This window comes from Salmo salar, chromosome ssa05 (genome assembly GCF_905237065.1).
Source record: "Salmo salar chromosome ssa05, Ssal_v3.1, whole genome shotgun sequence".
Lineage (NCBI taxonomy): Eukaryota > Metazoa > Chordata > Actinopteri > Salmoniformes > Salmonidae > Salmo > Salmo salar.
The window spans coordinates 85,362,292-85,386,335 of NC_059446.1; the positions used below are offsets into that span (position 1 = coordinate 85,362,292).

Consider the following 24,044-nt stretch of genomic DNA (forward strand, 5'->3'; position numbering starts at 1 on the left):
TCCACATCCAGCTGCAGGTACAGTAACCCTTCACCACCCTCCTCATCCAGCTGCAGGTACAGTAACCCTTCACCACCCTCCACATCCAGCTGCAGGTACAGTAACCCTTCATCACCCTCCTCATCCAGCTGCAGGTACAGTAACCCTTCACCACCCTCCACACATCCAGCTGCAGGTACAGTAACCCTTCACCACCCTCCACATCCAGCTGCAGGTACAGTAACCCTTCACCACCCTCCTCATCCAGCTGCAGGTACAGTAACCCTTCACCACCCTCCACATCCAGCTGCAGGTACAGTAACCCTTCACCACCCTCCACATCCAGCTGCAGGTACAGTAACCCTTCACCACCCTCCTCATCCAGCTGCAGGTACAGTAACCCTTCACCACCCTCCACATCCAGCTGCAGGTACAGTAACCCTTCACCACCCTCCACATCCAGCTGCAGGTACAGTAACCCTTCACCACCCTCCTCATCCAGCTGCAGGTACAGTAACCCTTCACCACCCTCCTCATCCAGCTGCAGGTACAGTAACCCTCACCACCCTCCACATCCAGCTGCAGGTACAGTAACCCTTCACCACCCTCCACATCCAGCTGCAGGTACAGTAACCCTTCACCACCCTCCACATCCAGCTGCAGGTACAGGTAACCCTTCACCACCCTCCTCATCCAGCTGCAGGTACAGTAACCCTTCATCACCCTCCACATCCAGCTGCAGGTACAGTAACCCTTCACCACCCTCCACATCCAGCTGCAGGTACAGTAACCCTTCACCACCCTCCACATCCAGCTGCAGGTACAGTAACCCTTCACCACCCTCCTCATCCAGCTGCAGGTACAGTAACCCTTCACCACCCTCCTCATCCAGCTGCAGAGCGGCAGGTACAGCAGGGGTGTGTGTGTGGGTGTATATTGGGTTGTTTGAAGACACACGTGTGTATCAGGGGTGTATGGAGCTGTGGAAGGGAGTGTGGTGGTGTTTGAAGTTGTATGGGGTGTAACGTGTTAACCTAACATTTCAAAGTGTGTGTGTGCCTGTTACATTTGAACAGTGTGGTTCCTGGCCGTGTGTTGCAGGTTTGACTGTGCAGACCGTCAGTTCCACTCTGTAGCAGCAGCCTGGCAGGCTCGCATGGAGAGTCCCGCGAGACGTCAAAGAGCTCATCCCTGAGTTCTTCTACTTTCCAGAGTTCGCGAAAATCACGGTAGTGCACAAAGGGTGTGTGGTCCTTCACATGAGGAAGACTAAGGCTGTGTTCCCTTCACATGAGGATGACGAAGGCTGTGTTCTCTTCACATGAGGAAGACTAAGGCTGTGTTCCCTTCACATGAGGAAGACTAAGGCTGTGTTCCCTTCACATGAGGACGACGAAGGCTGTGTTCTCTTCACATGAGGAAGACTAAGGCTGTGTTCAGCCTTCACATGAGGAAGACTAAGGCTGTGTTCCCTTCACATGAGGAAGACTAAGGCTGCTGTGTTAACAAACTCACTCTGGAGTGTCAAAGTGCGCTCTGGGAACTGTCAAACCAGAGTGCTCTATAATCTGAGTAGATTTCCAGGGTGTATTTAGGAAAGCATCCTAAGTGGAATGCAACGATGTTATGTTAATTCATATTCACAAGTCATTCCTTACACAGTATATCAACACAACAGAAATATGGCCTATCATAGTGTTTCATAGAGCCTCATACCCTACCAAATGTTGGATAGTCTGTTTATGTAGCTGAGGAAGGATTGACTGTCTCTGTGTGTGTTTACTGCAGGGTTTGACCTGGGCAGTCTGCAGATGACCCAGAACAATGTGACTGATGTTCTGTTACCACAATGGGCCTTGTCTAGAGAAGACTTCATCAGGAAACACAGGAAAGCTCTGGTGAGGCCTTCCGCCTTGAAAAAATAATCTATGGGAAACGCTGGTGCAACCCCCACAGCCATGCTACACTCTGATTGGACACATTTTAATCAAGTAATCAAATACATTTCCTTTTACAAATGCATTTGTCCCTCAACATGGTGTAGGAGTGTGAGCACGTTTCCTCTCACCTCCATGAGTGGATTGACCTGATCTTTGGCTGCAAGCAGAGAGGGGAGGAGGCGGTGAAGGCCCTCAATGTCTTCTACTACTGCACCTATGAAGGTAAGGAGAGTCCTGAATGACACCCTATTCTCTATATAGGTCACTAATATTGACCAAAGCCCTATGGCTCCTAGTCTAAAGTAGTGCACTATATAGGGAAAAGGGTACAATTTGAGACTTCTCCCAATGTGATATGAGGAATAGGAGTGGGTGAGAGAGCTCTTCCCTCCATCCTCACTCAGACACCACAATGTATACTAGGTACATTTCCATATCAGAGTTGCACAATAGACTTCTATTCTGGTCTGTTCTATTCTGGTCTGGTCTATTCTGGTCTGTTCTATTCTGGTCTATTCTGGTCTGTTCTATTCTGGTCTATTCTGGTCTCGTCTAATCTGGTCTGTTCTGGTCTGTTCTATTCTGGTCTGTTCTATTCTGGTCTGTTCTATTCTGTTCTATTCTGGTCTGTTCTATTCTGTTCTGGTCTGTTCTATTCTGGTCTGTTCTATTCTGGTCTGGTCTGTTCTGGTCTGTTCTATTCTGGTCTGTTCTATTCTGGTCTGTTCTATTCTGGTCTGTTCTATTCTGGTCTGTTCTATTCTGGTCTGTTCTATTCTGGTCTGTTCTATTCTGGTCTGTTCTGGTCTGTTCTATTCTGGTCTGTTCTATTCTGGTCTGTTCTATTCTGGTCTGGTCTGTTCTATTCTGGTCTGTTCTATTCTGGTCTGGTCTGTTCTATTCTGGTCTGGTCTATTCTGTTCTATTCTGGTCTGTTCTGTTCTATTCTGGTCTGTTCTATTCTGGTCTGGTCTGTTCTATTCTGGTCTGTTCTATTCTGGTCTGGTCTGGTCTGGTCTGGTCTGTTCTGTTCTATTCTGGTCTGTTCTATTCTGGTCTGGTCTGTTCTATTCTGGTCTGGTCTGTTCTATTCTGGTCTGGTCTGGTCTATTCTGGTCTGTTCTATTCTGGTCTGGTCTGGTCTGGTCTGGTCTGTTCTGTTCTATTCTGGTCTGTTCTATTCTGGTCTGGTCTGTTCTATTCTGGTCTGGTCTGTTCTATTCTGGTCTGGTCTGGTCTGGTCTATTCTGTTCTATTCTGGTCTGTTCTGTTCTATTCTGGTCTGTTCTATTCTGGTCTGTTCTATTCTGGTCTGTTCTATTCTGGTCTGTTCTGGTCTGTTCTATTCTGGTCTGTTCTATTCTATTCTGGTCTGTTCTGGTCTGTTCTATTCTGGTCTGTTCTGGTCTGTTCTATTCTGGTCTGTTCTGTTCTATTCTGGTCTGTTCTATTCTGGTCTGTTCTGGTCTGTTCTATTCTATTCTGGTCTGTTCTATTCTGTTGTGTTCTATTCTTGTCTGTTCTATTCTGGTCTGTTCTATTCTGGTCTGTTCTATTTATTATATTCTGTTATTTTGTGTAGGTGCGGTGGATCTGGACGCCATAGCCAATGAGACGGAGCGCAAGGCCCTGGAGGGCATCATCAGTAACTTTGGACAGACGCCCTGTCAACTACTCAAGGTGTGTGTGTGTGTGTGTGTGTGTGTGTGTGTGTGTGTGTGTGTGTGTGTGTGTGTGTGTGTGTGTGTGTGTGTGTGTGTGTGTGTGTGTGTGTGTGTTTGACTGAATGACACTGTTGATCAATCTGTGAATCTGACTGTCTGTAGCTCCCTGTCTGGGTGTCTGTAGCTCCCTGTCTGGGTGTCTGTCTGTAGCTCCTCTGTCTGGGTGTCTGTCTGTAGCAAGCTGTCTGGGTGTCTGTCTGTAGCTATGCTGTCTGGGTGTCTGTCTGTAGCTGCTAGGTGTCTGTCTGTAGCTAGCTGTCTGGGTGTCTGTCTGTAGCTAGCTGTCTGGGTGTCTGTCTGTAGCTAGCTGTCTGAGTGTCTGTCTGTAGCTAGCTGTCTGGGTGTCTGTCTGTAGCTCCTGTCTGGGTGTCTGTCTGTAGCTAGCTGTCTGTGTGTCTGTCTGTAGCTCAGATGTCTGTCTGTAGCTAGCTGTCTGGGTGTCTGTCTGTAGCTAGCTGTCTGGGTGTCTGTCTGTAGCTAGTCCGCTGTCTGGGTGTCTGTCTGTAGCTCCCTGTCTGGGTGTCTGTCTGTAGCTATCTGTCTGGGAGTCTGTCTGTAGCTAGCTGTCTGGGTGTCGGTCTGTAGCTAGCTGTCTGGGTGTCTGTCTGTAGCTCCCTGTCTGGGTGTCTGTCTGTAGCTCCCTGTCTGGGTGTCTGTCTGTAGCTCCCTGTCTGAGTGTCTGTCTGTAGCTCCCTGTCTGGGTGTCTGTCTGTAGCTAGATGTCTGGGTGTCTGTCTGTAGCTCCCTATCTGGGTGTCTTTGCTAGCTGTCTGGGTGTCTGTCTGTAGCTAGCTGTCTGGGTGTCTGTCTGTAGCTAGCTGTCTGGGTGTCTGTTTGTAGCTCCCTGTCTGGGTGTCTGTCTGTAGCTAGCTGTCTGGGTGTCTGTCTGTGGCTAGCTGTCTGGGTGTCTGTCTGTAGCTCCCTGTCTGGGTGTCTGTCTGTAGCTAGCTGTCTGGGTGTCTGTCTGTAGCTCCCTGTCTGGGTGTCTGTCTGTAGCTCCCTGTCTGGGTGTCTGTCTGTAGCTCCCTGTCTGGGTGTCTGTCTGTAGCTCCCTGTCTGGGTGTCTGTCTGTAGCTATCTGTCTGGGTGTCTGTCTGTAGCTCCCTGTCTGGGGAGTCTGTCTGTAGCTAGCTGTCTGGGTGTCTGTCTGTAGCTCCCTGTCTGGGTGTCTGTCTGTAGCTACCTGTCTGGGTGTCTGTAGCTCCCTGTCTGGGTGTCTGTAGCTCCCTGTCTGGGTGTCTGTAGCTCCCTATGTGGGTGTCTGTAGCTACCTGTCTGGGTGCCTGTAGCTACCTGTCTGGGTGTCTGTAGCTACCTGTCTGGGTGTCTGTAGCTACCTGTCTGGGTGTCTGTAGCTCCCTGTCTGGGTGTCTGTAGCTCCCTGTCTGGGTGTCTGTAGCTACCTGTCTGGGTGTCTGTAGCTCCCTGTCTGGGTGTCTGTAGCTCCCTGTCTGGGTGTCTGTCTGTAGCTCCCTGTCTGGGTGTCTGTCTGTAGCTCCCTGTCTGGGTGTCTGTCTGTAGCTCCCTGTCTGGGTGTCTGTCTGTAGCTCCCTGTCTGGGTGTCTGTAGCTACCTGTCTGGGTGTCTGTAGCTCCCTGTCTGGGTGTCTGTAGCTCCCTGTCTGGGTGTCTGTAGCTCCCTGTCTGGGTGTCTGTAGCTCCCTGTCTGGGTGTCTGTAGCTCCCTGTCTGGGTGTCTGTCTGTAGCTCCCTGTCTGGGTGTCTGTCTGTAGCTCCCTGTCTGGGTGTCTGTCTGTAGCTCCCCTGTCTGGGTGTCTGTAGCTACCTGTCTGGGTGTCTGTAGCTCCCTGTCTGGGTGTCTGTAGCTCTCTGTCTGGGTGTCTGTAGCTCCCTGTCTGGGTGTCTGTAGCTCCCTGTCTGGGTGTCTGTAGCTCCCTGTCTGGGTGTCTGTAGCTCCCTGTCTGGGTGTCTGTAGCTCTCTGTCTGGGTGTCTGTAGCTCTCTGTCTGGGTGTCTGTAGCTCCCTGTCTGGGTGTCTGTAGCTCCCTGTCTGGGTGTCTGTAGCTCCCTGTCTGGGTGTCTGTAGCTCTCTGTCTGGGTGTCTGTAGCTCTCTGTCTGGGTGTCTGTAGCTCTCTGTCTGGGTGTCTGTAGCTCTCTGTCTGGGTGTCTGTAGCTCTCTGTCTGGGTGTCTGTAGCTCTCTGTCTGGGTGTCTGTAGCTCTCTGTCTGGGTGTCTGTAGCTCCCTGTCTGGGTGTCTGTAGCTCCCTGTCTGGGTGTCTGTAGCTCTCTGTCTGGGTGTCTGTAGCTCTCTGTCTGGGTGTCTGTAGCTCTCTGTCTGGGTGTCTGTAGCTCTCTGTCTGGGTGTCTGTAGCTCTCTGTCTGGGTGTCTGTAGCTCCCTGTCTGGGTGTCTGTAGCTCCCTGTCTGGGTGTCTGTAGCTCTCTGTCTGGGTGTCTGTAGCTCTCTGTCTGGGTGTCTGTAGCTCCCTGTCTGGGTGTCTGTAGCTCTCTGTCTGGGTGTCTGTAGCTCTCTGTCTGGGTGTCTGTAGCTACCTGTCTGGGTGTCTGTAGCTCTCTGTCTGGGTGTCTGTAGCTCCCTGTCTGGGTGTCTGTAGCTCTCTGTCTGGGTGTCTGTAGCTCTCTGTCTGGGTGTCTGTAGCTCTCTGTCTGGGTGTCTGTAGCTCTCTGTCTGGGTGTCTGTAGCTCTCTGTCTGGGTGTCTGTAGCTCCCCTGTCTGGGTGTCTGTAGCTCCCTGTCTGGGTGTCTGTAGCTCTCTGTCTGGGTGTCTGTAGCTCCCTGTCTGGGTGTCTGTAGCTCTCTGTCTGGGTGTCTGTAGCTCTCTGTCTGGGTGTCTGTAGCTCCCTGTCTGGGTGTCTGTAGCTCGCTGTCTGGGTGTCTGTAGCTCTCTGTCTGGGTGTCTGTAGCTCCCTGTCTGGGTGTCTGTAGCTAGCTGTCTGGGTGTCTGTAGCTCTCTGTCTGGGTGTCTGTAGCTCCCTGTCTGGGTGTCTGTAGCTCTCTGTCTGGGTGTCTGTAGCTCTCTGTCTGGGTGTCTGTAGCTCTCTGTCTGGGTGTCTGTAGCTCTCTGTCTGGGTGTCTGTAGCTCCCTGTCTGGGTGTCTGTAGCTCCCTGTCTGGGTGTCTGTAGCTCCCTGTCTGGGTGTCTGTAGCTCCCTGTCTGGGTGTCTGTAGCTCCCTGTCTGGGTGTCTGTAGCTCCCTGTCTGGGTGTCTGTAGCTCTCTGTCTGGGTGTCTGTAGCTCCCTGTCTGGGTGTCTGTAGCTCCCTGTCTGGGTGTCTGTAGCTCTCTGTCTGGGTGTCTGTAGCTCTCTGTCTGGGTGTCTGTAGCTCCCTGTCTGGGTGTCTGTAGCTCCCTGTCTGGGTGTCTGTAGCTCTCTGTCTGGGTGTCTGTAGCTCCCTGTCTGGGTGTCTGTAGCTCCCTGTCTGGGTGTCTGTAGCTCCCTGTCTGGGTGTCTGTAGCTCCCTGTCTGGGTGTCTGTAGCTCTCTGTCTGGGTGTCTGTAGCTCCCTGTCTGGGTGTCTGTAGCTCCCTGTCTGGGTGTCTGTAGCTCCCTGTCTGGGTGTCTGTAGCTCCCTGTCTGGGTGTCTGTAGCTCCCTGTCTGGGTGTCTGTAGCTCCCTGTCTGGGTGTCTGTAGCTCTCTGTCTGGGTGTCTGTAGCTCCCTGTCTGGGTATCTGTAGCTCTCTGTCTGGGTGTCTGTAGCTCTCTGTCTGGGTGTCTGTAGCTCCCTGTCTGGGTGTCTGTAGCTCTCTGTCTGGGTGTCTGTAGCTCTCTGTCTCGGTGTCTGTAGCTCTCTGTCTGGGTGTCTGTAGCTAGTTTCTCAGTGGGACATTGACTGACTCAGTGTGCTCTCTTTCTTTCTTTCTTTCTTTCTTTCTCTCTTTCTTTCTTTCTTTCTTTCTTTCTTTCTTTCTTTCTTTCTTTCTTTCTTTCTCTTTCTCTCTCTTTTTTTCTTTCTTTCTTTCTCTCTTTCTTTTCTTTTCTTGTTAGGAGCCACACCCTCCTCGTATGTCATCAGAGAATGCCTCTAGGAGGCAGGCCCGCATGGACACTCTACCCCCCAACCTGTTTGAACAGCTCGACAAACTACGCCCTTTTAAGGAGGTAAAGAGAGGAATCATTCTCCTATATTTCATCAGAATCAGAACGTTTCTCTAGTAGTCTATATCATAGCCCCTACATTTACAATAACCACTTCACTATTCAAATGTTGATTGTGTGTGTGTGTGTGTGTGTGTGTGTGTGTGTGTGTGTGTGTGTGTGTGTGTGTGTGTGTGTGTGTGTGTGTGTGTGTGTGTGTGTGTGTGTGTGTGTGTGTGTGTGTGTGTGTGTGTGTGTGTGCTCCTAGGTGGTGTGTGATGGGCAACCTCTGGTCCAGGCGGTGGTTCCCAGGAACCAGAACCGCTCCTTTATCATCCAGGGCTCTGACGTACTGGTGAGAACAATATCTCACTCACTCACACACACACGCACACACACACACACACACACACACACACACAGGCAGCAGGTAGCCTAGCGGTTGGAGTGTTGGGCCAGTAACTGAAAGGTCACTAGTTCGAATCCCCGAGCCGTCAATCTGTCGATGTCTCGTTGAGTAAGGCCCTTAACCCTAACCGTCAATCTGTCGATGTCCTGTTGAGTAAGGCCCTTAACCCTAACCGTCAATCTGTCGATGTCCTGTTGAGTAAGGCCCTTAACCCTAACCGTCAATCTGTCGATGTCCTGTTGAGTAAGGCCCTTAACCCTAACCGTCAATCTGTCGATGTCTCGTTGAGTAAGGCCCTTAACCCTAACCGTCAATCTGTCGATGTCTCGTTGAGTAAGGCCCTTAACCCTAACCGTCAATCTGTCGATGTCCTGTTGAGTAAGGCCCTTAACCCTAACCGTCAATCTGTCGATGTCCTGTTGAGTAAGGCCCTTAACCCTAACCGTCAATCTGTCGATGTCCTGTTGAGTAAGGCCCTTAACCCTAACCGTCAATCTGTCGATGTCCTGTTGAGTAAGGCCCTTAACCCTAACCGTCAATCTGTCGATGTCCTGTTGAGTAAGGCCCTTAACCCTAACCGTCAATCTGTCGATGTCCTGTTGAGTAAGGCCCTTAACCCTAACCGTCAATCTGTCGATGTCCTGTTGAGTAAGGCCCTTAACCCTAACCGTCAATCTGTCGATGTCCTGTTGAGTAAGGCCCTTAACCCTAACCGTCAATCTGTCGATGTCCTGTTGAGTAAGGCCCTTAACCCTAACCGTCAATCTGTCGATGTCCTGTTGAGTAAAGCCCTTAACCCTAACCGTCAATCTGTCGATGTCCTGTTGAGTAAGGCCCTTAACCCTAACCGTCAATCTGTCGATGTCCTGTTGAGTAAGGCCCTTAACCCTAACCGTCAATCTGTTGATGTCCTGTTGAGTAAAGCCCTTAACCCTAACCGTCAATCTGTCGATGTCCTGTTGAGTAAGGCCCTTAACCCTAACCGTCAATCTGTCGATGTCCTGTTGAGTAAAGCCCTTAACCCTAACCGTCAATCTGTCGATGTCCTGTTGAGTAAGGCCCTTAACCCTAACCGTCAATCTGTCGATGTCCTGTTGAGTAAGGCCCTTAACCCTAACCGTCAATCTGTCGATGTCTCGTTGAGTAAGGCCCTTAACCCTAACCGTCAATCTGTCGATGTCCTGTTGAGTAAGGCCCTTAACCCTAACCGTCAATCTGTCGATGTCTCGTTGAGTAAGGCCCTTAACCCTAACCGTCAATCTGTCGATGTCCTGTTGAGTAAGGCCCTTAACCCTAACCGTCAATCTGTCGATGTCCTGTTGAGTAAGGCCCTTAACCCTAACCGTCAATCTGTCGATGTCCTGTTGAGTAAGGCCCTTAACCCTAACCGTCAATCTGTCGATGTCCTGTTGAGTAAGGCCCTTAACCCTAACCGTCAATCTGTCGATGTCCTGTTGAGTAAGGCCCTTAACCCTAACCGTCAATCTGTCGATGTCCTGTTGAGTAAGGCCCTTAACCCTAACCGTCAATCTGTCGATGTCCTGTTGAGTAAGGCCCTTAACCCTAACCGTCAATCTGTCGATGTCCTGTTGAGTAAGGCCCTTAACCCTAACCGTCAATCTGTCGATGTCCTGTTGAGTAAGGCCCTTAACCCTAACCGTCAATCTGTCGATGTCCTGTTGAGTAAGGCCCTTAACCCTAACCGTCAATCTGTCGATGTCCTGTTGAGTAAGGCCCTTAACCCTAACCGTCAATCTGTCGATGTCCTGTTGAGTAAGGCCCTTAACCCTAACCGTCAATCTGTCGATGTCCTGTTGAGTAAGGCCCTTAACCCTAACCGTCAATCTGTCGATGTCCTGTTGAGTAAGGCCCTTAACCCTAACCGTCAATCTGTCGATGTCCTGTTGAGTAAGGCCCTTAACCCTAACCGTCAATCTGTCGATGTCCTGTTGAGTAAGGCCCTTAACCCTAACCGTCAATCTGTCGATGTCCTGTTGAGTAAGGCCCTTAACCCTAACCGTCAATCTGTCGATGTCCTGTTGAGTAAGGCCCTTAACCCTAACCGTCAATCTGTCGATGTCCTGTTGAGTAAGGCCCTTAACCCTAACCGTCAATCTGTCGATGTCCTGTTGAGTAAGGCCCTTAACCCTAACCGTCAATCTGTCGATGTCCTGTTGAGTAAGGCCCTTAACCCTAACCGTCAATCTGTCGATGTCCTGTTGAGTAAGGCCCTTAACCCTAACCGTCAATCTGTCGATGTCCTGTTGAGTAAGGCCCTTAACCCTAACCGTCAATCTGTCGATGTCCTGTTGAGTAAGGCCCTTAACCCTAACCGTCAATCTGTCGATGTCCTGTTGAGTAAGGCCCTTAACCCTAACCGTCAATCTGTCGATGTCCTGTTGAGTAAGGCCCTTAACCCTAACCGTCAATCTGTCGATGTCCTGTTGAGTAAGGCCCTTAACCCTAACCGTCAATCTGTCGATGTCCTGTTGAGTAAGGCCCTTAACCCTAACCGTCAATCTGTCGATGTCCCGTTGAGTAAGGCCCTTAACCCTAACCGTCAATCTGTCGATGTCCTGTTGAGTAAGGCCCTTAACCCTAACCGTCAATCTGTCGATGTCCCGTTGAGTAAGGCCCTTAACCCTAACCGTCAATCTGTCGATGTCCTGTTGAGTAAGGCCCTTAACCCTAACCGTCAATCTGTCGATGTCTCGTTGAGTAAGGCCCTTAACCCTAACCGTCAATCTGTCGATGTCCTGTTGAGTAAGGCCCTTAACCCTAACCGTCAATCTGTCGATGTCCTGTTGAGTAAGGCCCTTAACCCTAACCGTCAATCTGTCGATGTCCTGTTGAGTAAGGCCCTTAACCCTAACCGTCAATCTGTCGATGTCCTGTTGAGTAAGGCCCTTAACCCTAACCGTCAATCTGTCGATGTCCTGTTGAGTAAGGCCCTTAACCCTAACCGTCAATCTGTCGATGTCCTGTTGAGTAAGGCCCTTAACCCTAACCGTCAATCTGTCGATGTCCTGTTGAGTAAGGCCCTTAACCCTAACCGTCAATCTGTCGATGTCCTGTTGAGTAAGGCCCTTAACCCTAACCGTCAATCTGTCGATGTCCTGTTGAGTAAGGCCCTTAACCCTAACCGTCAATCTGTCGATGTCCTGTTGAGTAAGGCCCTTAACCCTAACCGTCAATCTGTCGATGTCCTGTTGAGTAAGGCCCTTAACCCTAACCGTCAATCTGTCGATGTCCTGTTGAGTAAGGCCCTTAACCCTAACCGTCAATCTGTCGATGTCCTGTTGAGTAAAGCCCTTAACCCTAACCGTCAATCTGTCGATGTCCTGTTGAGTAAGGCCCTTAACCCTAACCGTCAATCTGTCGATGTCCTGTTGAGTAAGGCCCTTAACCCTAACCGTCAATCTGTCGATGTCCTGTTGAGTAAGGCCCTTAACCCTAACCGTCAATCTGTCGATGTCCTGTTGAGTAAGGCCCTTAACCCTAACCGTCAATCTGTCGATGTCCTGTTGAGTAAAGCCCTTAACCCTAACCGTCAATCTGTCGATGTCCTGTTGAGTAAGGCCCTTAACCCTAACCGTCAATCTGTCGATGTCCTGTTGAGTAAGGCCCTTAACCCTAACCGTCAATCTGTCGATGTCCTGTTGAGTAAAGCCCTTAACCCTAACCGTCAATCTGTCGATGTCCTGTTGAGTAAGGCCCTTAACCCTAACCGTCAATCTGTCGATGTCCTGTTGAGTAAGGCCCTTAACCCTAACCGTCAATCTGTCGATGTCCTGTTGAGTAAGGCCCTTAACCCTAACCGTCAATCTGTCGATGTCTCGTTGAGTAAGGCCCTTAACCCTAACCGTCAATCTGTCGATGTCCTGTTGAGTAAGGCCCTTAACCCTAACCGTCAATCTGTCGATGTCCTGTTGAGTAAGGCCCTTAACCCTAACCGTCAATCTGTCGATGTCCTGTTGAGTAAGGCCCTTAACCCTAACCGTCAATCTGTCGATGTCCTGTTGAGTAAGGCCCTTAACCCTAACCGTCAATCTGTCGATGTCCTGTTGAGTAAGGCCCTTAACCCTAACCGTCAATCTGTCGATGTCCTGTTGAGTAAGGCCCTTAACCCTAACCGTCAATCTGTCGATGTCCTGTTGAGTAAGGCCCTTAACCCTAACCGTCAATCTGTCGATGTCCTGTTGAGTAAGGCCCTTAACCCTAACCGTCAATCTGTCGATGTCTCGTTGAGTAAGGCCCTTAACCCTAACCGTCAATCTGTCGATGTCCTGTTGAGTAAGGCCCTTAACCCTAACCGTCAATCTGTCGATGTCCTGTTGAGTAAGGCCCTTAACCCTAACCGTCAATCTGTCGATGTCCTGTTGAGTAAGGCCCTTAACCCTAACCGTCAATCTGTCGATGTCCCGTTGAGTAAGGCCCTTAACCCTAACCGTCAATCTGTCTCTGAGTAAGGCCCTTAACCCTAACCGTCAATCTGTCGATGTCTCGTTGAGTAAGGCCCTTAACCCTAACCGTCAATCTGTCGATGTCCTGTTGAGTAAGGCCCTTAACCCTAACCGTCAATCTGTCGATGTCCTGTTGAGTAAGGCCCTTAACCCTAACCGTCAATCTGTCGATGTCCTGTTGAGTAAGGCCCTTAACCCTAACCGTCAATCTGTCGATGTCCTGTTGAGTAAGGCCCCTTAACCCTAACCGTCAATCTGTCGATGTCCTGTTGAGTAAGGCCCTTAACCCTAACCGTCAATCTGTCGATGTCCTGTTGAGTAAGGCCCTTAACCCTAACCGTCAATCTGTCGATGTCCTGTTGAGTAAGGCCCTTAACCCTAACCGTCAATCTGTCGATGTCCTGTTGAGTAAGGCCCTTAACCCTAACCGTCAATCTGTCGATGTCCTGTTGAGTAAGGCCCTTAACCCTAACCGTCAATCTGTCGATGTCCTGTTGAGTAAGGCCCTTAACCCTAACCGTCAATCTGTCGATGTCCTGTTGAGTAAGGCCCTTAACCCTAACCGTCAATCTGTCGATGTCCTGTTGAGTAAGGCCCTTAACCCTAACCGTCAATCTGTCGATGTCCTGTTGAGTAAGGCCCTTAACCCTAACCGTCAATCTGTCGATGTCCTGTTGAGTAAGGCCCTTAACCCTAACCGTCAATCTGTCGATGTCCTGTTGAGTAAGGCCCTTAACCCTAACCGTCAATCTGTCGATGTCCTGTTGAGTAAAGCCCTTAACCCTAACCGTCAATCTGTCGATGTCCTGTTGAGTAAGGCCCTTAACCCTAACCGTCAATCTGTCGATGTCCTGTTGAGTAAGGCCCTTAACCCTAACCGTCAATCTGTCGATGTCCTGTTGAGTAAGGCCCTTAACCCTAACCGTCAATCTGTCGATGTCCTGTTGAGTAAGGCCCTTAACCCTAACCGTCAATCTGTCGATGTCCTGTTGAGTAAGGCCCTTAACCCTAACCGTCAATCTGTCGATGTCCTGTTGAGTAAGGCCCTTAACCCTAACCGTCAATCTGTCGATGTCCTGTTGAGTAAGGCCCTTAACCCTAACCGTCAATCTGTCGATGTCCTGTTGAGTAAGGCCCTTAACCCTAACCGTCAATCTGTCGATGTCCTGTTGAGTAAGGCCCTTAACCCTAACCGTCAATCTGTCGATGTCCTGTTGAGTAAGGCCCTTAACCCTAACCGTCAATCTGTCGATGTCCTGTTGAGTAAGGCCCTTAACCCTAACCGTCAATCTGTCGATGTCCTGTTGAGTAAGGCCCTTAACCCTAACCGTCAATCTGTCGATGTCCTGTTGAGTAAGGCCCTTAACCCTAACCGTCAATCTGTCGATGTCCTGTTGAGTAAGGCCCTTAACCCTAACCGTCAATCTGTCGATGTCCTGTTGAGTAAGGCCCTTAACCCTAACCGTCAATCTGTCGATGTCCTGTTGAGTAAGGCCCTTAACCCTAACCGTCAATCTGTCGATGTCCTGTTGAGTAAGGCCCTTAACCCTAACCGTCAATCTGTCGATGTCTCGTTGAGTAAGGCCCTTAACCCTAACCGTCAATCTGTCGATGTCCTGTTGAGTAAGGCCCTTAACCCTAACCGTCAATCTGTCGATGTCCTGTTGAGTAAGGCCCTTAACCCTAACCGTCAATCTGTCGATGTCCTGTTGAGTAAGGCCCTTAACCCTAACCGTCAATCTGTCGATGTCCTGTTGAGTAAGGCCCTTAACCCTAACCGTCAATCTGTCGATGTCCTGTTGAGTAAGGCCCTTAACCCTAACCGTCAATCTGTCGATGTCCTGTTGAGTAAGGCCCTTAACCCTAACCGTCAATCTGTCGATGTCCTGTTGAGTAAGGCCCTTAACCCTAACCGTCAATCTGTCGATGTCCTGTTGAGTAAGGCCCTTAACCCTAACCGTCAATCTGTCGATGTCCTGTTGAGTAAGGCCCTTAACCCTAACCGTCAATCTGTCGATGTCCTGTTGAGTAAGGCCCTTAACCCTAACCGTCAATCTGTCGATGTCCTGTTGAGTAAGGCCCTTAACCCTAACCGTCAATCTGTCGATGTCCTGTTGAGTAAGGCCCTTAACCCTAACCGTCAATCTGTCGATGTCCTGTTGAGTAAGGCCCTTAACCCTAACCGTCAATCTGTCGATGTCCTGTTGAGTAAGGCCCTTAACCCTAACCGTCAATCTGTCGATGTCCTGTTGAGTAAGGCCCTTAACCCTAACCGTCAATCTGTCGATGTCCTGTTGAGTAAGGCCCTTAACCCTAACCGTCAATCTGTCGATGTCCTGTTGAGTAAGGCCCTTAACCCTAACCGTCAATCTGTCGATGTCCTGTTGAGTAAGGCCCTTAACCCTAACCGTCAATCTGTCGATGTCCTGTTGAGTAAGGCCCTTAACCCTAACCGTCAATCTGTCGATGTCCTGTTGAGTAAGGCCCTTAACCCTAACCGTCAATCTGTCGATGTCCTGTTGAGTAAGGCCCTTAACCCTAACCGTCAATCTGTCGATGTCCTGTTGAGTAAGGCCCTTAACCCTAACCGTCAATCTGTCGATGTCCTGTTGAGTAAGGCCCTTAACCCTAACCGTCAATCTGTCGATGTCCTGTTGAGTAAGGCCCTTAACCCTAACCGTCAATCTGTCGATGTCCTGTTGAGTAAGGCCCTTAACCCTAACCGTCAATCTGTCGATGTCCTGTTGAGTAAGGCCCTTAACCCTAACCGTCAATCTGTCGATGTCCTGTTGAGTAAGGCCCTTAACCCTAACCGTCAATCTGTCGATGTCCTGTTGAGTAAGGCCCTTAACCCTAACCGTCAATCTGTCGATGTCCTGTTGAGTAAGGCCCTTAACCCTAACCGTCAATCTGTCGATGTCCTGTTGAGTAAGGCCCTTAACCCTAACCGTCAATCTGTCGATGTCCTGTTGAGTAAGGCCCTTAACCCTAACCGTCAATCTGTCGATGTCCTGTTGAGTAAGGCCCTTAACCCTAACCGTCAATCTGTCGATGTCCTGTTGAGTAAGGCCCTTAACCCTAACCGTCAATCTGTCGATGTCCTGTTGAGTAAGGCCCTTAACCCTAACCGTCAATCTGTCGATGTCCTGTTGAGTAAGGCCCTTAACCCTAACCGTCAATCTGTCGATGTCCTGTTGAGTAAGGCCCTTAACCCTAACCGTCAATCTGTCGATGTCCTGTTGAGTAAGGCCCTTAACCCTAACCGTCAATCTGTCGATGTCCTGTTGAGTAAGGCCCTTAACCCTAACCGTCAATCTGTCGATGTCCTGTTGAGTAAGGCCCTTAACCCTAACCGTCAATCTGTCGATGTCCTGTTGAGTAAGGCCCTTAACCCTAACCGTCAATCTGTCGATGTCCTGTTGAGTAAGGCCCTTAACCCTAACCGTCAATCTGTCGATGTCCTGTTGAGTAAGGCCCTTAACCCTAACCGTCAATCTGTCGATGTCCTGTTGAGTAAGGCCCTTAACCCTAACCGTCAATCTGTCGATGTCCTGTTGAGTAAGGCCCTTAACCCTAACCGTCAATCTGTCGATGTCCTGTTGAGTAAGGCCCTTAACCCTAACCGTCAATCTGTCGATGTCCTGTTGAGTAAGGCCCTTAACCCTAACCGTCAATCTGTCGATGTCCTGTTGAGTAAGGCCCTTAACCCTAACCGTCAATCTGTCGATGTCCTGTTGAGTAAGGCCCTTAACCCTAACCGTCAATCTGTCGATGTCCTGTTGAGTAAGGCCCTTAACCCTAACCGTCAATCTGTCGATGTCCTGTTGAGTAAGGCCCTTAACCCTAACCGTCAATCTGTCGATGTCCTGTTGAGTAAGGCCCTTAACCCTAACCGTCAATCTGTCGATGTCCTGTTGAGTAAGGCCCTTAACCCTAACCGTCAATCTGTCGATGTCCTGTTGAGTAAGGCCCTTAACCCTAACCGTCAATCTGTCGATGTCCTGTTGAGTAAGGCCCTTAACCCTAACCGTCAATCTGTCGATGTCCTGTTGAGTAAGGCCCTTAACCCTAACCGTCAATCTGTCGATGTCCTGTTGAGTAAGGCCCTTAACCCTAACCGTCAATCTGTCGATGTCCTGTTGAGTAAGGCCCTTAACCCTAACCGTCAATCTGTCGATGTCCTGTTGAGTAAGGCCCTTAACCCTAACCGTCAATCTGTCGATGTCCTGTTGAGTAAGGCCCTTAACCCTAACCGTCAATCTGTCGATGTCCTGTTGAGTAAGGCCCTTAACCCTAACCGTCAATCTGTCGATGTCTCGTTGAGTAAGGCCCTTAACCCTAACCGTCAATCTGTCGATGTCCTGTTGAGTAAGGCCCTTAACCCTAACCCGTCAATCTGTCGATGTCCTGTTGAGTAAGGCCCTTAACCCTAACCGTCAATCTGTCGATGTCCTGTTGAGTAAGGCCCTTAACCCTAACCGTCAATCTGTCGATGTCCTGTTGAGTAAGGCCCTTAACCCTAACCGTCAATCTGTCGATGTCCTGTTGAGTAAGGCCCTTAACCCTAACCGTCAATCTGTCGATGTCCTGTTGAGTAAGGCCCTTAACCCTAACCGTCAATCTGTCGATGTCCTGTTGAGTAAGGCCCTTAACCCTAACCGTCAATCTGTCGATGTCCTGTTGAGTAAGGCCCTTAACCCTAACCGTCAATCTGTCGATGTCCTGTTGAGTAAGGCCCTTAACCCTAACCGTCAATCTGTCGATGTCCTGTTGAGTAAGGCCCTTAACCCTAACCGTCAATCTGTCGATGTCCTGTTGAGTAAGGCCCTTAACCCTAACCGTCAATCTGTCGATGTCTCGTTGAGTAAGGCCCTTAACCCTAACCTTCAATCTGTCGATGTCTCGTTGAGTAAGGCCCTTAACCCTAACCGTCAATCTGTCGATGTCCTGTTGAGTAAGGCCCTTAACCCTAACCGTCAATCTGTCGATGTCCTGTTGAGTAAGGCCCTTAACCCTAACCGTCAATCTGTCGATGTCCTGTTGAGTAAGGCCCTTAACCCTAACCGTCAATCTGTCGATGTCTTGTTGAGTAAGGCCCTTAACCCTAACCGTCAATCTGTCGATGTCCCGTTGAGTAAGGCCCTTAACCCTAACCGTCAATCTGTCGATGTCCTGTTGAGTAAGGCCCTTAACCCTAACCGTCAATCTGTCGATGTCCTGTTGAGTAAGGCCCTTAACCCTAACCGTCAATCTGTCGATGTCCTGTTGAGTAAGGCCCTTAACCCTAACCGTCAATCTGTCGATGTCCTGTTGAGTAAGGCCCTTAACCCTAACCGTCAATCTGTCGATGTCCTGTTGAGTAAGGCCCTTAACCCTAACCGTCAATCTGTCGATGTCCTGTTGAGTAAGGCCCTTAACCCTAACCGTCAATCTGTCGATGTCCTGTTGAGTAAGGCCCTTAACCCTAACCGTCAATCTGTCGATGTCCTGTTGAGTAAAGCCCTTAACCCTAACCGTCAATCTGTCGATGTCCTGTTGAGTAAGGCCCTTAACCCTAACCGTCAATCTGTCGATGTCTTGTTGAGTAAGGCCCTTAACCCTAACCGTCAATCTGTCGATGTCCTGTTGAGTAAGGCCCTTAACCCTAACCGTCAATCTGTCGATGTCCTGTTGAGTAAGGCCCTTAACCCTAACCGTCAATCTGTCGATGTCCTGTTGAGTAAGGCCCTTAACCCTAACCGTCAATCTGTCGATGTCCTGTTGAGTAAGGCCCTTAACCCTAACCGTCAATCTGTCGATGTCCTGTTGAGTAAGGCCCTTAACCCTAACCGTCAATCTGTCGATGTCCTGTTGAGTAAGGCCCTTAACCCTAACCGTCAATCTGTCGATGTCCTGTTGAGTAAGGCCCTTAACCCTAACCGTCAATCTGTCGATGTCCTGTTGAGTAAGGCCCTTAACCCTAACCGTCAATCTGTCGATGTCCTGTTGAGTAAGGCCCTTAACCCTAACCGTCAATCTGTCGATGTCCTGTTGAGTAAGGCCCTTAACCCTAACCGTCAATCTGTCGATGTCCTGTTGAGTAAGGCCCTTAACCCTAACCGTCAATCTGTCGATGTCCTGTTGAGTAAGGCCCTTAACCCTAACCGTCAATCTGTCGATGTCCTGTTGAGTAAGGCCCTTAACCCTAACCGTCAATCTGTCGATGTCCTGTTGAGTAAGGCCCTTAACCCTAACCCTAAATCTGTCGATGTCCCGTTGAGTAATGTGTGAAATAGGATAAATACTGTATAAGCACCAAATGATTAACACACACAACACACACACACACACACACACACACACACACACACACACAAAGAGACAAACTAGAGAAGGGACATCTCACTGACACCAGCCTCTCTCACACACAACACAGCTACATGAAACAACACATTCACACTCAACACAGCTACATGAAACAACACATTCACACTCAACACAGCTACATGAAACAACACATTCACACTCAACACAGCTACATCAAACAACACATTCACACTCAACACAGCTACATGAAACAACACATTCACACTCAACACAGCTACATCAGACAACACATTCACACTCAACACAGCTACATCAAACAACACATTCACACTCAACACAGCTACATCAAACAACACATTCACACTCAACACAGCTACATCAAACAACACATTCACACTCAACACAGCTACATCAAACAACACATTCACACTCAACACAGCTACATCAAACAACACATTCACACTCAACACAGCTACATGAAACAACACATTCACACACAACACAGCTACATGAAACAACACATTCACACACAACACAGCTACATGAAACAACACATTCACACTCAACACAGCTACATGAAACAACACATTCACACACAACACAGCTACATGAAACAACACATTCACACTCAACACAGCTACATGAAACAACACATTCACACACAACACAGCTACATGAAACAACACATTCACACTCAACACAGCTACATGAAACACATTCACACTCAACACAGCTACATGAAACACATTCACACTCAACACAGCTACATGAAACAACACATTCACACTCAACACAGCTACATGAAACAACACATTCACACTCAACACAGCTACATGAAACAACACATTCACACTCAACACAGCTACATGAAACAACACATTCACACTCAACACAGCTACATCAAACAACACATTCACACTCAACACAGCTACATGAAACAACACATTCACACTCAACACAGCTACATGAAACAACACATTCACACACAACACAGCTACATGAAACAACACATTCACACTCAACACAGCTACATGAAACAACACATTCACACTCAACACAGCTACATGAAACACATTCACACTCAACACAGCTACATCAAACAACACATTCACACTCAACACAGCTACATCAAACAACACATTCACACTCAACACAGCTACATGAAACAACACATTCACACACAACACAGCTACATGAAACAACACATTCACACACAACACAGCTACATCAAACAACACATTCACACTCAACACAGCTACATCAAACAACACATTCACACACAACACAGCTACATCAAACAACACATTCACACTCAACACAGCTACATGAAACAACACATTCACACTCAACACAGCTACATCAAACAACACATTCACACTCAACACAGCTACATGAAACAACACATTCACACTCAACACAGCTACATCAAACAACACATTCACACTCAACACAGCTACATCAAACAACACATTCACACTCAACACAGCTACATGAAACAACACATTCACACTCAACACAGCTACATCAGACAACACATTCACACACAACACAGCTACATGAAACAACACATTCACACTCAACACAGCTACATGAAACAACACATTCACACTCAACACAGCTACATGAAACAACACATTCACACACAACACAGCTACATGAAACAACACATTCACACTCAACACAGCTACATGAAACAACACATTCACACTCAACACAGCTACATCAAACAACACATTCACACTCAACACAGCTACATGAAACAACACATTCACACACAACACAGCTACATGAAACAACACATTCACACTCAACACAGCTACATGAAACAACACATTCACACTCAACACAGCTACATGAAACAACACATTCACACTCAACACAGCTACATGAAACAACACATTCACACACAACACAGCTACATCAAACAACACATTCACACTCAACACAGCTACATGAAACAACACATTCACACTCAACACAGCTACATGAAACAACACATTCACACTCAACACAGCTACATCAAACAACACATTCACACTCAACACAGCTACATCAAACAACACATTCACACACAACACAGCTACATCAAACAACACATTCACACTCAACACAGCTACATGAAACAACACATTCACACTCAACACAGCTACATCAAACAACACATTCACACTCAACACAGCTACATCAAACAACACATTCACACTCAACACAGCTACATCAAACAACACATTCACACACAACAAGGTGTGCTAAAGGTGTTGGACCTTTCTGCTTGGTTGAAGAGATACAGAGGTGCAGCACAGGGTTGCACAAGTCCGGTAACTTTCTCAGGTTAACCAGAAATCCCAGTTGGTAGACTCCTGGAATGAGGAGGGGTCTGGGAATGCTCTTACCAGGACTTCTGGAAAAACCAGGAATTTGGGGGAAAGTTACCAGAATTGTTTAACCCTAGTGCAGTATGGGGCTTCTTTTGACTGTGTCCCTCCCTGCTCTCTTCCTTCCCTGTAGGTGACAGTGAGTTCTAACGGTCTGATTGGGACCCACAGCTGGCTGCCTTACGATAAGAGCATCGCCAACTACTTCACCTTCACCAAGGACCCCACCGTGGCCAATCCCAAGTAAGTTAGTGGCCCTACAAAATGCCTGCCAATAAATGACAACAAAAAGTAAATCCCACTCTAAACACAGAGAGAAGTATAAGGAGGACCCCACCACACACAGTGTGGCTGCATCCCAAATGGCACCCTATTCCATATATAGTGCCCTACAGGACCCTATGGGCTCTGGTCAAAAGGAGTGGGCTAAATAGGGCCTAGTGTTCCATTTGGGACTCAGACTGTGTAGTGTGTAGCCATCCCATCTGGTCCCCAGCTCAGCTGCTTGCTTTTATTCATGTGACTTCAAAGCACAAGTTTAAATGGATGGAGAAGTCTGTGTTTTATGAGGCTGGAGCGTTAGAACTTCACTGGCCCTATAAACATGTGTCTTATTGGGATTAGTCTGAATGGGAAACACTTGAGTTCCTTTTCATTGATAAACATCTTTCTGCTAGGAAATGTTAAAGGACAAATCACCATTTGTGTATATTAACATGCCACAACTATAGAAACATATTGGTTTCAACAACGTCTCTGTTCCTTCAGTTAAAGGCCCGTTAATGTAAATCATTACTAGGTTTACTCAACCTCCGCTCTTCTCTCTCCTCCCTCCTGCAGAACCCAGCGGTTCCTCAGCGGTCTCTTCGCCCCAGGGGTAGATCTCAGTACCCAGGTGTTGGTGGTGTCCAACGATGGTCGTCTGCTGTTCAGCGGAGGACACTGGGACTGCAGCCTCCGAGTCACCCAGCTGGGAAAGGGCAAACTGGTGGGCAGGATCTGCCGACACATCGGTGAGCTACGGAGAATGATGGGAGGACAGGGAGGGAGGACGGGGAGGGAGGGAAGGAGGACGGGGAGGGAGGGAGGACGGTTGGAAGGGGAGGGAGGACGGATGGAGAGGAGATCATGTTTCAATTTTCTCAGAGTAAGAGTTTTAGGATCAGTTTTGCCTTTTAGATCAAAATCAGTAAGGTTACTTGGACAGGGGGGATCTGATTCTAGATCAGTAAGGTTACTTGGACAGGGGGGATCTGATTCTAGATCAGTAAGGTTACTTGGACAGGGGGATCTGATTCTAGATCAGTAAGGTTACTTGGACAGGGGGGGATCTGATTCTAGATCAGTAAGGTTACTTGGACAGGGGGGATCTGATTCTAGATCAGTAAGGTTACTTGGACAGGGGGGATCTGATTCTAGATCAGTAAGGTTACTTGGACAGGGGGGATCTGATTCTAGATCAGTAAGGTTACTTGGACAGGGGGATCTGATTCTAGATCAGTAAGGTTACTTGGACAGGGGGGATCTGATTCTAGATCAGTAAGGTTACTTGGACAGGGGGATCTGATTCTAGATCAGTAAGGTTACTTGGACAGGGGGGATCTGATTCTAGATCAGTAAGGTTACTTGGACAGGGGGGATCTGATTCTAGATCAGTAAGGTTACTTGGACAGGGGGATCTGATTCTAGATCAGTAAGGTTACTTGGACAGGGGGGATCTGATTCTAGATCAGTAAGGTTACTTGGACAGGGGGGGATCTGATTCTAGATCAGTAAGGTTACTTGGACAGGGGGGATCTGATTCTAGATCAGTAAGGTTACTTGGACAGGGGGATCTGATTCTAGATCAGTAAGGTTACTTGGACAGGGGGGATCTGATTCTAGATCAGTAAGGTTACTTGGACAGGGGGGGATCTGATTCTAGATCAGTAAGGTTACTTGGACAGGGGGGATCTGATTCTAGATCAGTAAGGTTACTTGGACAGGGGGGGTCTGATTCTAGATCAGTAAGGTTACTTGGACAGGGGGGATCTGATTCTAGATCAATAAGGTTACTTGGACAGGGGGGATCTGATTCTAGATCAATAAGGTTACTTGGACAGGGGGGATCTGATTCTAGATCAGTAAGGTTACTTGGACAGGGGGATCTGATTCTAGATCAGTAAGGTTACTTGGACAGGGGGGATCTGATTCTAGATCAGTAAGGTTACTTGGACAGGGGGGATCTGATTCTAGATCAGTAAGGTTACTTGGACAGGGGGGATCTGATTCTAGATCAGTAAGGTTACTTGGACAGGGGGGGATCTGATTCTAGATCAGTAAGGTTACTTGGACAGGGGGATCTGATTCTAGATCAGTAAGGTTACTTGGACAGGGGGGTCTGATTCTAGATCAGTAAGGTTACTTGGACAGGGGGATCTGATTCTAGATCAGTAAGGTTACTTGGACAGGGGGGATCTGATTCTAGATCAGTAAGGTTACTTGGACAGGGGGGATCTGATTCTAGATCAGTAAGGTTACTTGGACAGGGAGGATCTGATTCTAGATCAGTAAGGTTACTTGGACAGGGGGGATCTGATTCTAGATCAATAAGGTTACTTGGACAGGGGGGGTCTGATTCTAGATCAATAAGGTTACTTGGACAGGGGGGTCTGATTCTAGATCAGCCCCCAAAGAGATGACATAGTTCTATTGTTGTTTCTGTTGTCCAGATAGAGATGAGAGATACTGTCTGTCCTGTAGACCTGGTAACATGTCTGATAGTGATGAGTGTCCTGTCTGTCCTGTAGACCTGGTA

General features: G+C 48.6%; 1 protein-coding gene across 1 annotated transcript in view; it reads left to right on the top strand.

The window, feature by feature from the left end:
* Window positions 1-24,044, top strand: part of LOC106573032 (neurobeachin-like protein 2) — a 143,692-nt gene that overhangs the window by 113,700 nt on the left and 5,948 nt on the right. The window contains 9 exon segments of the mRNA XM_045717767.1: window positions 1,081-1,150; window positions 1,152-1,208; window positions 1,737-1,877; window positions 2,024-2,141; window positions 3,502-3,599; window positions 7,605-7,718; window positions 7,963-8,049; window positions 21,381-21,490; window positions 22,088-22,260. Of these exon segments, the coding sequence (XP_045573723.1) occupies window positions 1,081-1,150; window positions 1,152-1,208; window positions 1,737-1,877; window positions 2,024-2,141; window positions 3,502-3,599; window positions 7,605-7,718; window positions 7,963-8,049; window positions 21,381-21,490; window positions 22,088-22,260 (968 nt within the window).